General features: G+C 34.6%; 2 protein-coding genes and 1 non-coding gene across 3 annotated transcripts; 2 read left to right on the top strand and 1 right to left on the bottom strand.

Annotated features, from left to right (window-relative positions):
• Nucleotides 1–5448: 5448 nt before the first annotated feature.
• Nucleotides 5449–5532, bottom strand: TRNAL-CAA. The gene has a single exon. It is a non-coding gene; the product is annotated as a tRNA-Leu (tRNA).
• Nucleotides 5533–6167: 635 nt separating this feature from the next.
• LOC110611632 (small ubiquitin-related modifier 1) lies at nucleotides 6168–10109 on the top strand. The gene is made up of 3 exons (XM_043955414.1): nucleotides 6168–6456; nucleotides 9560–9709; nucleotides 9789–10109. Exons 1-3 carry the CDS (start codon nucleotides 6376–6378, stop codon nucleotides 9852–9854), a joined length of 297 nt encoding a protein of 98 aa, XP_043811349.1. The 5' UTR covers nucleotides 6168–6375; the 3' UTR covers nucleotides 9855–10109.
• Nucleotides 10110–12001: 1892 nt separating this feature from the next.
• On the top strand, nucleotides 12002–14585 carry LOC110610817 (small ubiquitin-related modifier 1-like). The gene is made up of 3 exons (XM_043954949.1): nucleotides 12002–12276; nucleotides 14058–14207; nucleotides 14284–14585. Exons 1-3 carry the CDS (start codon nucleotides 12196–12198, stop codon nucleotides 14347–14349), a joined length of 297 nt encoding a protein of 98 aa, XP_043810884.1. The 5' UTR covers nucleotides 12002–12195; the 3' UTR covers nucleotides 14350–14585.
• Nucleotides 14586–15257: the final 672 nt, after the last annotated feature.

The raw sequence follows: 15257 nt of genomic DNA, 5'->3' as shown, positions 1-15257 counted from the left end.
GGGAGAAAGAGGTGGGGAAGGACCCGCAGCAGTCCTGGATTTCTTCCGAGCAGGAGATGGGACAGGCGTTCCAGAAGGGGTCGGACGCTTGCCCCCAGTCTTTGAGGGGACACCCTCAGATCCCTCAGGCTCAGTCCTCATAGGGGCAGGGGCACCTTCACTAGAAACCTCTGGGCTTTGATCCTCTAGGAGGATGATCTCCATCCCTGTCCCAGAGGTCTCCTTGTCTTCAACAGGGGACTTAAATTTCCCCCCTAACACCCCCTCAGTAGAATGGGCGGCACCCTGCCCCACTTGTTCAGTAGCTTGGGTCTGCTCCACAATAGCTAGGGAAGTTTCCCTCACGACCTCTGAGGAGGCTGGAACGGATCTAGACCCTTCAGCAGGCGTCAAGGTTGAGCTCGACCCACCATGGCTAGATGGCCGAGCTGATTTGATGCTGCGAGAGCTCGGCTTGGAAGTTCGAGAAGAAGCTTTGACGGGAGGTCGGCTGACCTTCTCGGAGGAAGCGGCCTGAGCCAGCTCTGCAGCAATCTCAGTTACAGAACGCCCATCCCCAAAGGCGTCAAAAATTGCATGCATGTTCTCCCGAGACAGGTCAAAATTCTTGGGGAATTTGATGCCATCCATTCTAACCTCAGAAGCTGCAAGAAACAAGAAGTTATAAAGAGTCAGCATACTTCCTGATATTATGAGCAAAGAAGAAACAGAATAGCCGGACAAAGCACTATACCCGTGTCCCGGATATCCCTAAGGTTGGACGCAAACATACACTTCTCGACATCATACTTCCTCTCAACGGAAGTCAGTCGAAGCAGCCCGACCTGCTCAATAAGACTCAATTCGGGCAGATCGTTACAGCCCGGAAAGATCTCCCCCCACCTTAGGTCCACATCCCACGATCGGCAGGACCCTAGTTTTAGCTCCGCCACAAGGAAATTCTCTACACATCCCTTTATAGAATCCTTGTAGCCCGTAAGAAGAGATAGCCCATTACGGGGGGAAAAGTAATAGAAGTTTTGCTTCGCCCTAACCAGGCGGAAAAAAGTGACAAACAGACAGGCCGTAGGTGCGAAACCCCAACCCAGACAGATAGACTCGAAACAGGACATGAATAAAATGGAATTTGGGGATAACATTCGAGGAGTTACCCCAAAGTATTCAAAGACCTCAACAAAGAAAGGGGTAAAAGGAAACGGTAGACCAAATTCTCTCTGCTTCAGGAAAAACACTATGCTACGAACCTCTTGGGGATCCACTAAACCAGGAGGGGGAGGGTAAGGAAGAACTATCCTCTCATTTGGAAGAGGTGCTCGAATAAGATACAACGGAGTATCTAAAAGCCTCCGGGAAATGTGATTAGTTATGTTGGAAGGTGTAATATGCGACTCAAGGTCAAAAACATCAGGAAGCTTTGAACTTGCCATGGAAGAACAAGGAAGCGTACCTGAGAACACGATGGGATGAAAAACCGTACAAGGAGTTGCAGGAAGACAGAGAGCAGACAAAAGCTAGTTCTTCAAAAGACAGAAGGAATTCGAAAAGAAAGGCAATTATGAGGCAGGGCGTTGATCTGAACAGTTTTGTCTTGGAGCGGCGCGATCATTAATTGTTCTCGAAGTTTACCCTCTCAACGGTTAGGTGACGGTAAAGGGGCAAAAGGATGATCGCTGGGCTTATCTACATCTATCAAGGGCCAAGTACACGATGACAGTCCATCATTTAAAAGCCCATTCGCCATCCACATAATACAAGCCCAACTCATCAGTCAGAGCAACTTAGCCTACTACTTTACCATCCCTATGGTAAATGCCGAGGAAACAGAGGGGCAAGCAAATGGGAGCATGATAAAGGTCAGACTTGTTCATCACTTAAAAAGTTACAAGATTTGATTTATCGTTATTAAACAAAGGATGTGAGATCGGAAAGAGGCGCCAAGAGCACCTCGGGATCATACAAAGCTGAGAGTTTAGAGTTCAACTCATCAGAAGCCGAGCTCAGAGGTCAGATTAGTCCAGCTCGGACAGCATGACTTGAGAGCTCGGCCAGCTAAAGGAAACTCAGAGCTCATTTCACTAAGCAAAGACAGAACTCTCGGGTCGGTTAGCCTAGCTCGGACAACATGATCTGAGAGCCCGGCCGGATGAAGGAGACTCAAAGCTCAATTCATCGAAGTAAAGACCGAGCTCACAGGTCGGTCAGACAATCCAGTTCGGAAACTTGAAAGCCCAGTTGGCTAAGTGGATCCGGAGTTCAACTCATCAGAGCTCGCAGATATGGTTAGATCAGCTCGAAAAAAAGCAGGACAGAGCTCAGTTGGTTAAAATTATAAGGCGAGCAATCTAAAGTATTTCACACATGATAAAGGAAGAACAGCTTGAGCATGAGAGCAGAACAAGAACTTCATTAAAAGAAAAGTACATTACAGCACGTTACAAAGGCCTACACTACGGGATGAATGACTATCCTTAAAGGATTTACATATCCAGATACTTCATCATCTACGATTATCACCTACCCAACTATTCTAGTCTTCAGTTCGGAGGACTTCTCGCAGCTCGGAATGTGAGTTTTTCAGAAAAGGCCAAGATCTGTCCCGCTATTATAGGGGAACTGAACAAGTTGATTCCCATAAGCATTTCTCACTGTCCCCCTGGGCAAACGTTCGGTTACCCGAATGTGATGCACGATACATTCGAACAAGCTCAGATATTGTATGCCGGCCGTGCACCACACATGAAAAACATAAGTCTTCAGGCTATGGCCCCGAAGAGATCGCGAAGTACACATTCGAAGAAATCGCTGGAGACCTGACTGAGTGCAGCAGATCCCAGTCTCACGTAATACTGGTACTTCACACCAAAGGGAATAATAATACTGGTACTTCACATCAAAAAGAACAACAAGCTGAGCGCCGGCGCCACTCCCATTTATATCAAAAGAGGACAACAGGGGCATCGAGGAAATTCCCTTTTTCTCTGCAGAAAAAGGTGAAGTTAGAGCGAATCCCTCAATAGCCCAGAACTTCTTTGGAGCCCGGACAACAAGCAGAGGAGGAGGCCGGCCAGACGACCTGGGTAAAGCAGTTTCAGCAGCTTGCCGAATGGTCCCACCCTTCGACTGCCATACCAGAAGGATCTTCAATGCACCATCCAGACGCCTTAGAGGTAACATCAAATTTTCAAGAATTTTGAGCTGACCCATTTTTTATCTCAGGAACTGCAAAAAGTTTCAAAACAGAGACAAGTCAGAAACAGTTCTCCCTTAAGATGATAAGAGCAAAATCAAAACAAACCTCTGAGGCACAAGGCAATCTGTTTGAAGAAGGCGTCGAATAGACCTGCCGCAGATAAAACAAGAATTTCTCAAGAAGGCTCAAGAATGAAGAAAAGCTGGCGCTGATATATACTTGGAGCCTGAGGACTTAGTACGGGGCAGAGCTACACTAGACTCTAAGCCAGTGATGTCAGATTCTTAAAAGATATTCACGGGAAAGGAAAGAAAGGAGATGTCCAGATAATGATGACAAAAAAAAGCAAAGGCGGCAGAGGACAAGAAGAATAGAAAAAAAAAAAAGAGACAGAAAGAGAAAAGAGCAGATAGAATTCAGAAGCTGCGCAACGACTGAAAGATGAAAGGATGTTATTAAGGCACCTGAATCCGAACAGACGCGATCATACTAGTTCTTGGTATTCACCCCCTCGGCAGTTGGAGCAATAACTGCCGAGAAGGTGAAGGGGCAATTGATGACCGCTGGATTCCTTCACCCCGGGCCAGGGGCTTGACCACAGCCCAAGGCCCATGACGTAGAGGCCCACACACCTGATATACATAACAAGCCTGGCTCATCCAACCCTCAATGCCGGGCTCGACCCATCTTCTTCACTCAAGCCGGTCCGGCCCACACGAAGCAGGCCCTCTCCACTCAGGCTTAGCGTTCGGCCCAACTCTCGGCCTAGCCCAGGATCCAGAAAAATATTCACCAGACAGCCTGGCAGATCCGCTCGAACGTACGCACGAGAAGAATCAGAGGCCGTTACGTATGGAGCAGGCGGCTGATACCCTAGTACCTCCGAATCCGCATGGCAGAGACGCGTGGCCCAATCCTGGAGAGACCTTTACACGTCACCAGCAAGCAAGACAATGTATAAAAGAGGAGTCCCCTCCTCAGAAAGCTTAAGCCTTATTCAGTAATACATAACCCTTGTAAAACCCTATTCTATTGGATCTCAGATCATCAAATATATATACATATACATATATATAACATGTTTTCAATTAATAATTTTCATTTTAAAAAATAACATTTCTAATAAAATATATTTAAAATTTAATTTTTAGATAACAATATATAGAAAAATTTATAAATATTATTGTAAATTATAATTCTATATTATTAATTATTTATATAAATAAATTTAGACTATAAGTCTTCAATATTTAATATTTTAACTCGTTATAAATATTAATTTTTAAATATGAGTTATTTACATATTCTAAAATATCTAATTAATTGTCATCTTAAGGAAATTATGCTGATAATTATTAAATTTAGATTCATATATTTATTATAAATATTTTAATTAATTACAAATAAATCTCAATAAAAATTGTATAATATAATAATTATTATACACATTCTCATATAAAATCAGATTTATATTAAAAAGCCATTAGGATTTGATTTCTGAAATTTATATTAAAAAACCATTAGGATTTGATTTTTGAAATAAAAGATAATTTGAAATTACATTTTCTATTGACGTATTTGATATATCGATTGGATTCAAAATCAAATCGAATAAAATAAACTGAAATTGAATCGATTTTTATTAAAAATCAAATCGAATCAGTTTTATTTGATTCGGTTTTATTAATTTTAATTTTTAATAAATTTTTTATTTTTTATATTTTATTTTTAATATTTTAAAATTTAGTTGAAATATTTTAATTTTAATTATGATGTAATTACTATATTATTAAAAATAATATACTATATTATTAAAAATAATATATTATTATCACTGATCAATTTGGTTTAATTTTTTAATTTTTTTTATCAAAACTGAACTAAATCAAAATAATTAAAATTTTTAAAAATAAAAAACGAATCGAACTAAAATAAATAAAAAATCAAAATAAAATTTTAAAATAATTCAGTTCAATTAATTTTTTCAATTTAAATCGAATACTATTCGCTCTATTTATAATAAAGCCTTAATAAATATTATATTTTTATTTTTAAAAATAAAAGTGAAATAAATAAGAAATAAGACAATACATTGATAAGTATTTCATTTTTATTTTTAAGAATAAAAGCGAAATAAATAAGAAATAAGACAATACAATAAAATCTTAAAGTTGATAAGTATTTCATTTTTATTTTTAAGAATAAAAGCAAAATAAATAAAAAATAAAATAAAAAAGCAAGAAATAAAACTATTGAGATGTCAGAAGTGGGATTTGAACCCACGCCCTCTCTCGAGGACCAGAACTTGAGTCTGGCGCCTTAGACCACTCGGCCATCCTGACTTATTGTTCGACCTTTGTTTCTTTTTTATTAGATATATATAAAGATTTTAGGAAAATAAAATAAAATAAAAATTTCTTCAAAAAATTATTAATAAGAATATCAATTATATATTTTTAAATGGCAAAATCAATTTATTATATTTTGTAAAAAAATAAAATGGAAATAATTTCTTAATCCCACATTAACCCATTCAACAACAATCTATATATCAATGTCCATGCATAAATACAATTTGTAGCAATTCCCATAAACAAATATAATTTCTTCCTCTTTTTTTTCACCTAATTAATGCTTTATAAATTAATACCTACTTACTGCATTGATCGTCCTCTATTTCAAGAATTACAAGCTGCTGCTGTGACCAAATGACTTCAACCTCTAACGTCTCTCTCTCACTTTTTTTTTTTTCACAGCAAACCTAGAGCCCAATAAGCTTAGATCTGCACCACAAGCAATCAGCAACTACCATCACCCATATGCACAAAGTCACTATTAATGGCTTTCACTTGCCTAGGTTCTAAATTCCCTTGCTTTGAAGATTGTATGACAAAAAAAAAGCAAAAATCCAAAAATATATACAACTCACCTGGATATGGGAACGGGAGATCCACTCTCAAGACAGGTGAGACCAGAGATTTTTGTTTTGGGCTTCAGCCGAATGAATTGTATAATGGGCTTTCGCTACGATAAAAAAAAAATCATTCTTGCTCGTACCTGACGCCATTCTCTATTTTTCACTTATTATTGAAATAAAAAGGGTGAAATAAGGAAAGGGCAGTTGAACATCGGGCGCAGTCCATCTCTGATCAGCGAGAAATCGAATAGTTGCGAAGAAATTAAGAATGTCGGGAGTCACCAATCAGGAGGAGGACAAGAAGCCTAATGATCAATCCGCTCACATAAATCTCAAGGTCAAAGGCCAGGTCTGATCTCCTTCACTTTTCCTCTCTGCTTGAACATTACGTACACTACTCGGGGTTCTCATATTTACCTCTTCCTATGTCTGGGTAAGAATTTATTGTTGGGTTTCTGTTTTATTACTCAAATCTTTTGTGTTTAGGGTTTTTAATCGAGTACCCAACTTCAAATTTTATTAGGGTTTTAATTTCGTTTTACAAATTCCTGTTTGTTTCTAAATAATGTTAATTATCCATTTGGGTGTCGTGGAATGATTAGATATTCCGAAATATATTTGTTTTAAGGCGTCGCTAAGCTAAAGCTCTGTTGTAGCTATTTTGATGATGTGTTATAACTCAACTTTGGAACATGAACCTTGATGGCTTCTGTTTAGAATCATGTAGCAGTACGCTTTATGGTTCTTAACTGCTTAGATTCTGCAGCTAGGTATACTTTTCAATTATGCAATTTGCCACTGCTTTCTTTGTAATTTTCTGTATGTGCATCATGTTTTTTCCCGAGTTTCAAGAGAAAATTAGCTGGTATTTTAATGTAGAATGCTTCCTCTCGCCTCCTTTATTCAGTACTCCCTTTTCTTTTCTTCACGTTGAGTGTTTTTTTTTTTCTTCTCTCTCTCTCTCTCTCGTAATTTTGTTGTCATTTGGATGTGCCTCTCTAACCTTTTTAGTCTTTTCCCTTGCTAAATGTTTAAGTAGTGGACTGGGTAGTTGGTATATATAGATCACTAGCTAGACATACCTTGTCAGCCGAAGTGATGGAGCTTGATGCTTGTTGTTACTAGTTTGATCTACATAGCGCTGTTCTATCAAAGATGCGCACCTTGCAGAATTTGCCTGCAAAAAATAAATGCATTAGCTTGCTGTGTAGTTTCTTATCTATTATCATCAGGATTTTTGATAGAAATAGGTCTCCTAATATAGGCATGCTTACCATTTTATGGTAATTATTTGTAAAGCATGAATCATTTGAAAATGATGATTTGACTGAATCTTTCAACAACTCTGCATTTGGATGACTTTGGCTTTGTCATTCTTATGATTTTCTTATGGGTTGGATTGTTAAAGGTTAGATTATAAATGACACAGCTTATCCATTTTATAGGAGATAATTCTAAGTTTAGATGGGCAATCCATAACTGTTTAACCCAAATCATCCTTACCCATCCATTTTCCTATGAATGATGAATTGATAGTGGTGGCAACAACTATGTCTATTGTTGTGATATCTGTTTGTGGTTATTGTGGTTTCTGGTTGCAGGCGGTGAAGGTAATGAGATTGAAATTTCCTTCATTTTACAAAATTCTATTGCATTATTTATTTTTTATGGAAAAAGAAGTTACCAGTGGTACTGAGCTTTATTGGATCAACTTATTTACAATCTATATTGGAAAAAGGTCCAAATAAGACTTACTATTCATCAGTTCAGACAAGCTCAGTTTGACCTTTTTGGCTAAATAAAATGCTGAATTTTGTATTCAACTGCAAATAAGTCCTGATATGGGTTTAGATTCCACCGAGAGAGAGAAAAGGAGAAAGAAGAAGAAGAAGAAGAAGGGGAAGAAGAATTGTTGAGGGTTTTCTTTTTCTAGTTTTTCCTGTCATCATTAGTCTTTTTCTTCTGGTTTTTTAGGGCTTTCCATGTTCTCCTTGCCCTGGGGCAAGGAGGTTTCTTTTTGTTTTGTTTTGGCCTCCTGTCTGTTGCAGTTTTCCTCTTGCCGTAGTCGGATGATGGTCGGTTTCTTTTCCTTTCGTACTTGTTTTGTTGTTTGCAAGTTTTCGATGATGGAGCTAGCGAGGGGTATTGTTGGAGGGACCTGTTATTGGGGATTTCGCTTTAGTCTGGTGGAGAGATTCCTTGATGCTTGATGTCAGTAACTTGGGACCCCATTGCTACGTCCGATGATCATCGCTCCCGTTGGCCTTTTTTGGCTGGGCCCTGCAGCATCCCTTTCCTCGGTTGCTTCTGTCGATGGTTCAGTCTCGCTATAACATTTTCTTCCTGGCTTGTATGTATTGTTTTTTGGGTTTTGTGTTGCATGTCCCTCTTCCTTTTGTTTCTGTGTTGTTGATGTTGTGTTGAGTTGTTGTGTTTCTGTTGCACTAGCACTGATGGTTGGCGTTCCGATCATGTGCGGCAGAGTGGTGAAGCGGTGGTGTTTGGAGGTGTGGCGGTGTTTTGTTTCTCTTTGTTTGTGTTCGGTTCGACTGGTCAACTTTTGATTGGTTTGGTCTTTGTTTCTTTTTTTATTGATTGGACTGGGCTTTGGTGGTCTCTGCAGCCCTCTTTGTACCTCTGCCCTGTAGGGTCTTGAAAATGCAATTCTACTTTGCATGATAAAACAAAAGTCCTGATATGATAAAATATTACTTTCGGTAATTATAAATATAAATAAATTTTTTCTATTTTTATTATTCAATGTTTTATTTTAACTTTTGCTTTATTGAAAATAATTAATAATTTTTAATGTTTAAAATTGCAAACAAAGTATTTTATTAGTTTATGAATTATGTGGACTTAAGGTAAAGTTCAAAATTTTATTTGACCAAAAAGGTTAAATTGGACTTATTTGGACTTTGATGCAAAATTTAGAGGCTTATGTGGACATTTTGCCTATCTATATTTGTATCAGTGGTTTCTTACGTGGTACTATTACTATTTTAGGTTGCTAATAAAAAATTTCAAATTATTCATTTTCCTCCAACAAATGGTCACAGTTTTGTAGTTTACACTCATTAAAGATCATGAAAGTAGGGAACAAAAGGCAGCATGTTTGCCTCTTTCATGTGTATTTATTTATTTCAATGAATTTGAACGACATTGTTCTTTATGTTAGATAAATTGATTATAGAGATTAATATTTAAATTCCTTGTGTCTATTTCAAGTGATGCTATCTGCTGTGAACACCCACTAAATTAAGTTTGGCTTAAAGAATTAGCAATGTGTGCATGCGCCTTTATGACACTGTTTCTATTTTTAGCTCTGCCCTGTGAATTGTGATGCAGGGTTGGATGTATAGCTTAGGGCAGTTCAAGTTTGATGGTATTTCTAGAGCTGGACATGTATAATTTTGACAAGTTATATGTGCTAATTTAGCTTCGTTTTTTAGGATGGCAATGAAGTTTTCTTCAGGATTAAGAGAAGCACTCAACTGAAGAAGCTCATGAATGCTTATTGTGATCGACAATCTGTGGAGATGAATTCTATTGCATTTCTTTTTGATGGTCGTCGGCTTCGCGGGGAGCAGACTCCTGACGAGGTCTCTTCATCTCTCAATTTGTGTGGACACACTTGGTGTTTCTTTTTCCTAATGCTCTTCTTATTTTTTGTTACTACAGTTGGAAATGGAGGATGGGGACGAGATAGATGCAATGCTGCATCAAACAGGCGGTGCTATTGCATAATGTAATTTGATAGGGACAAAATATTAGTGCCGAGTGGATTAGGACCTCTGTAGAACAAATGGGAGCAACTGTGTTTATCAGTACATCTTTTGTGAACTTTGACAATGTAGCTTAGATATTAGTAAATATGGTGTCTGGTTTCGTAAGGTTGTTTCTCCTGGAGGCATTTTCAAAGAGTTAATTGGACAGATAAATTAGCTGTTTAAGGAGCTCATCAGCTGTAATCGTGCTCTTAATGTGCTTGCTGTGCATATCTGTGTGCGATCTTTACTATTTTAAGGGTATGTTTGCAAATTTGCTAATAATTAGAGTTGATTCCTCAATCAATTCAATTATCATTACTTTATGGGTTACAATCCAATTATCGTTTCACCATCATTACTGATTTGGGTATTAGGTTTTATTATTATTTTTTTTTTCTGGCCTGTTTAGCAGAATAGCAGTTGCATCGGTTATTGATGTTATAAGAATTCCAAATCGAATGAATGCATCATTTCAAATCGAATTTATTTTATTATTTTGAATTGATTTTGATTTTTCATTAAAAATTAAATAAAAATCGGTTCCAAACTGTATTAGTTGAAATCAATTAAGAATCGGTGTAATGCATTTTTTCCTTTTTATAATTTTTAAATATATTTCATATTTATACATAATTATATATATTTACAAGTCAATTAGGACAGAGAATAAAAGAGTAACACTATTTTTCATTGTTACTGTTCATAGACGTCTCAATTGTTGCCATTTATAGACCGTAACGATTGAAAATTCAGTTTTATTATATATATATATATATATATATATATATATATATATTTATATATTATTTGAATATTATAATATTATTTCATTAGAAATTAATTTATATACTAAGAATATTTAATTTCTAATCGTATTCAATTTCTAATAGACTCTCTAATTATATTTAATTTCTAATAAATTCTAATAATAATAAAAAAAGCATTCTAAACCACTAAACAAAAAATAGAATTATATTTTAAATTTCTTATTTTTCAGAAAGAATTAAAGGTGAAATGAAAAGGTAAGAGGAGTCTTCTTTATTTTATATTTTATATAAATATAAAATAAATATTTATTTATATTCTATAAATATAAAAAAAAATCTAAAAATTCGTAAACATATACCAAAGCAAAACGTACTTATAAGTATATTTTTATATTATTTTTTTCATGAAGTGAATTTTCTAAAATGTATTTTTTGTAAAATATATTAAAAAAACTATTTTAATCAAATAAAATCCAAATAAATGCATTTTAAATATATATAAAAAATTTATTATTTAGTTTTTATATTATGAAAAACATTAATTAGTTATTTAATTTTAATAAATATTTTAAATGTTTTTAATATTTTTAAAAGTATATTAATTAATCTTTTTATTATTTTAACTGTAAAAAAATTTTAAAAATATAAATAGATTAATCTCTAAAAATAGTAAAAAATCAAATTACTTAATTCGATTGAATTTTAATAAAATAAATTTAAATAATTATAATCGAATTGAAGATATATTTAAAAAATAATAACACTGCGAGTTTAGATAAAATTTTATTTAAAAAATAGCCATCATCCAAATTTTTTATATTTGAATGTGAAAATATATATTTTTACAATAATATTTATAAAGTTTTTATATATTTTTATTTAAAAATTAAAAATTAAATATTTTTAAAAATATTTAAATTTTTAAATAAAAATTATTAATGAAAAACATTTTACTTAAATAATAAAAATTATTAATAAATTCAAATTTTATTCCGATAATAATAATTAAATTTAAAATGAATTTATATATTTTAAATTAATTTTTAATTAAATTTAAATAAATTCAAATATTATTAATATAAATTAAATTTAAATAATTTAATTTTCAAAGATATTCTATCTATTTATATTCTTATTAATAACTAGAATTTTTATAAAATTAAAAAATTAATGAATAAGTTTTTTTAAAATATAAAAATTAAATAATAAAATATTAAATAATTAAAATTATGAAAAATTAATTAATATATTTTTTAAAAATATCCATTTCATATATTTTATAAGATTAAAATTCATAAAATTTTTAAATTATGATATGACCTAAGCATTAAATAATAGGGACACCAAGTAGGGACTTTACCATCCCTTGGATACTTTTTGAACAAGCCCTTATAGCCAGTCAATGCCCTTGGGATACACAGGTGGTGTTTGTCTTTCACTTTAAAATTGTGGGTGGGTTGGGTTGGAATTGGGGGAGGCGGAGTCATTTGAGCAACGGCTGTGTTCTCTTTCTCATCCACCGGAAATCGACGAGCTGTGAAGGAATTAAAGATGTCTGGTGTCACCAATCAGGAGGAGGACAAGAAACCCAACGATCAATCGGCTCATATCAACCTCAAGGTTAAAGGCCAGGTTCGATCCTTCTCTTTTATTCTGCTTATATGTAACTGCACTACTTGGGTTCTTCTCATTTTTACCTCTTGCTTGGTTTGACTAAGAATTATTTTATGGCTTTATGTTATTTATTTATTTACCAAATTCCTTTGCATTTGGGGTTTTAATTGATTACTCAACTTGAAATTTTTAGGCAAGTCTGTTTATTTCGAGAAGCATGCCCTTGATTATTAGATCAGATGTTCCTAAAAGGTCTTTGCTTTATTTTCTTTAAGTCGTGTTTACTGACCTTGAGATTGCCAAGTTAACCCCAGATTACAGCTACTTGGATTTTTGGAGCATGGGCCATGAGTTTAAAATTATATTATGGTTCTTGAGTACTTTAATTTTTTTTTTTTTCATTTGTGTAGTTTGCCACTATTTCATTGGTGTTGTACGGTATTTTTTTTTTCTCTTTTTTGGGTAGTTAACATTGGAAATTTTGGAAGGCAATAGCCCTTGTTAGGCCCTGGACCACTGGTATAGTGGGATGATTGTACACTGTAACACTCTATTATTTTGCTTAACATTTTTGAAGTTTTGAACATAAGCTTGAAGATGAAGTTAGTTTGTTTTGGGATTTTAAATTCTTCTTTCTTCTAGTGATGTGGTTTCTTTTTCTTCATGTTCAGTTTTCTTTGTCTTGGCTTTAAGAAGAAAATCCCATTCTCTCTCCTTTTTCTTTTGCCAATTTGGATTTGGTTGTCTAACGTTTTCATATTAACATCCTTGTTGAATGTTTCGTTCATTCGTAGGTTGGTGATGAGTGTGGCTTATCAGTTTGAGTCTGTCTGTCATTTATAATGGTGGAACTGGACTAATACTTTGCTTTTCTAGTTTGAACTGCATATAGCTGTTTTAACTAAGAATGACACCTACAAAATAAATGCAGTTGCTTGCTCAGTATTATTTGCCACTAACTGTTGTTATAAGTAGATATCTGATAAATAGTGACTAATGAGTATTGTAGACATGCTTACTCATTTATGGAATTAATTGTAATGTGCATATTATTTTTTATGAATTCTGGTTCTATAAGAAATCAAGATGACTTAGGCTTTCAACAAGTTTGCACTTGGATGACCTTTGTGTTTCCATTCTCATAATCACCCTTCTGTATTTTATGTTTTTCAGCGACCATCTTTTTGTATTTTTTGTGTTTTAGTGGCTAGAACATAGAATATTTAGTGAAACAGAAGTCAGAACATTGGAGTTCTCTGTGCATATATCCCTATGCCAACGGTTTTGAATTTTTCTTCTGTTCATTGTCTGTCAGCTGTTTTTTCTACCCTTAATATATTTGAGCAACATTGATTTTGGTTGCAAATGTTTGATGTGGATTGATTTTGGCGGTTTAAATAATTTGCAAGGACTTTTCAAAAAAAAAAAAATGCAAGGACTAGAATAACTAATTTTTAAATTCCTTTCAAGTGATCATACTGACTAACAATTTGGTAATGTCTAGTTGTTTTTATGTGATGGCTCTATTTGAGCTCAACCCTGGGATAGTTTACCTTGACTATTATTCTTAATAACATCTTTTTGGGGCAAAAGCATTTGATTTCTTCTTTGTTTGATTAATCATTTATTTCTTGTTTCCTTTTTATACTGATTATAATGCTTCCCATTGAGAATTAGACATGATTTTTTTCCCTCATGGTGGATTGAAGGTATATTATCAATTCAAATATGATGGCGTTATAATGTTGGTTTGCTACATTATGTTTTGTTCTATGAGCTGATTTTGCTTCATGTTGTAGGATGGTAATGAAGTATTCTTCAGGATTAAGAGAAGCACTCAACTGAAGAAGCTCATGAATGCCTACTGTGATCGACAGTCAGTGGAGATCAACTCTATTGCATTTCTGTTTGATGGTCGCAGGCTTCGTGGAGAGCAAACTCCAGATGAGGTATCTCTCTCTTTATTTCAAGTTGTGTATTTAAGTTTCTTGTTTCTAATATGGTTGTGATATTTTGTTGCTATAGTTGGAAATGGAGGATGGGGACGAGATAGATGCAATGCTGCACCAAACAGGCGGTGCGATTGCATGATGTGATGGTTTTGTTGAATGTTAATTATCATAGGGGCAAAATATCAGCAGTAAGTGGATTAGGATCTCAGTAAAACAATGGCCAGAACCTTTTCACCTGATGGGCATGCCCATCTCTTCTGAACTCTGTTTACCAAATATCTTAGTAGTTATGGTAATTTGTGGAGCTTGGTATTATTATCTCTGATTTTACAAGGTGAATGAAGCTTGTTGCTCCTCGAGGCCTTTCAATTGCTATTCCTTTTGTGTTTGCAAAGTTTATACAATCGCTTATGCTATTTCATGTGAAAAATTAGTTTGTTATTTGCCAATATTTGCTAGTCAAAGAGACGGTGGGAAGAAGTGTAGGAGCCAAGCGCTCATGTTTTGGCTTACTGTCCCCATTGATGTTTGCAGCTGCAGGGTGGTTGCGTTTGGTTTTGATTTTACTGCTTAGCCCCCTCCTAGATGTTAATTGTGTATTTAACAATTTTTATTTGGTATTTTAAAATATTTTAAAAGAGATTTTAACAGTGCGGAATCATCCTTTAGAATTTTAAAGGATATTTTTGTGTACCACAAATTCATATAAATCTGGTCTAAATGAAAAAATTGCTTTTAAATTTAGAAAGAAAAAGTTATTGAGGGCAGTTGTGGCCCGTTTGCATCAAGAAAGGGAAATCAATAATTTGGTGAGAGATTTTGAATTCAAAAGAGCTCGATTTCGTATTAGGAATTCAGAATTAAATTGCATTGTTTTGCTCTTTTCTGGTTTGGATTCAGAACGGAAACTTTCTGTAGACCGGAGGATGGAGAATGGAAAGCTAAAAGTTTTACACTTTCGTTAACATGATTTACTTTGTGAAAAACGAAAGAAAAAAACTACTGATTTTTGAATTTTGCGTTGATTTGAAAGGGAGGTTTCATGAT

Source organism: Manihot esculenta, chromosome 3 (genome assembly GCF_001659605.2).
Source record: "Manihot esculenta cultivar AM560-2 chromosome 3, M.esculenta_v8, whole genome shotgun sequence".
Taxonomy (NCBI): domain Eukaryota; kingdom Viridiplantae; phylum Streptophyta; class Magnoliopsida; order Malpighiales; family Euphorbiaceae; genus Manihot; species Manihot esculenta.
Note: the sequence above shows the minus strand (reverse complement) of the source record. Positions and strands in the feature narration are given on the sequence as shown.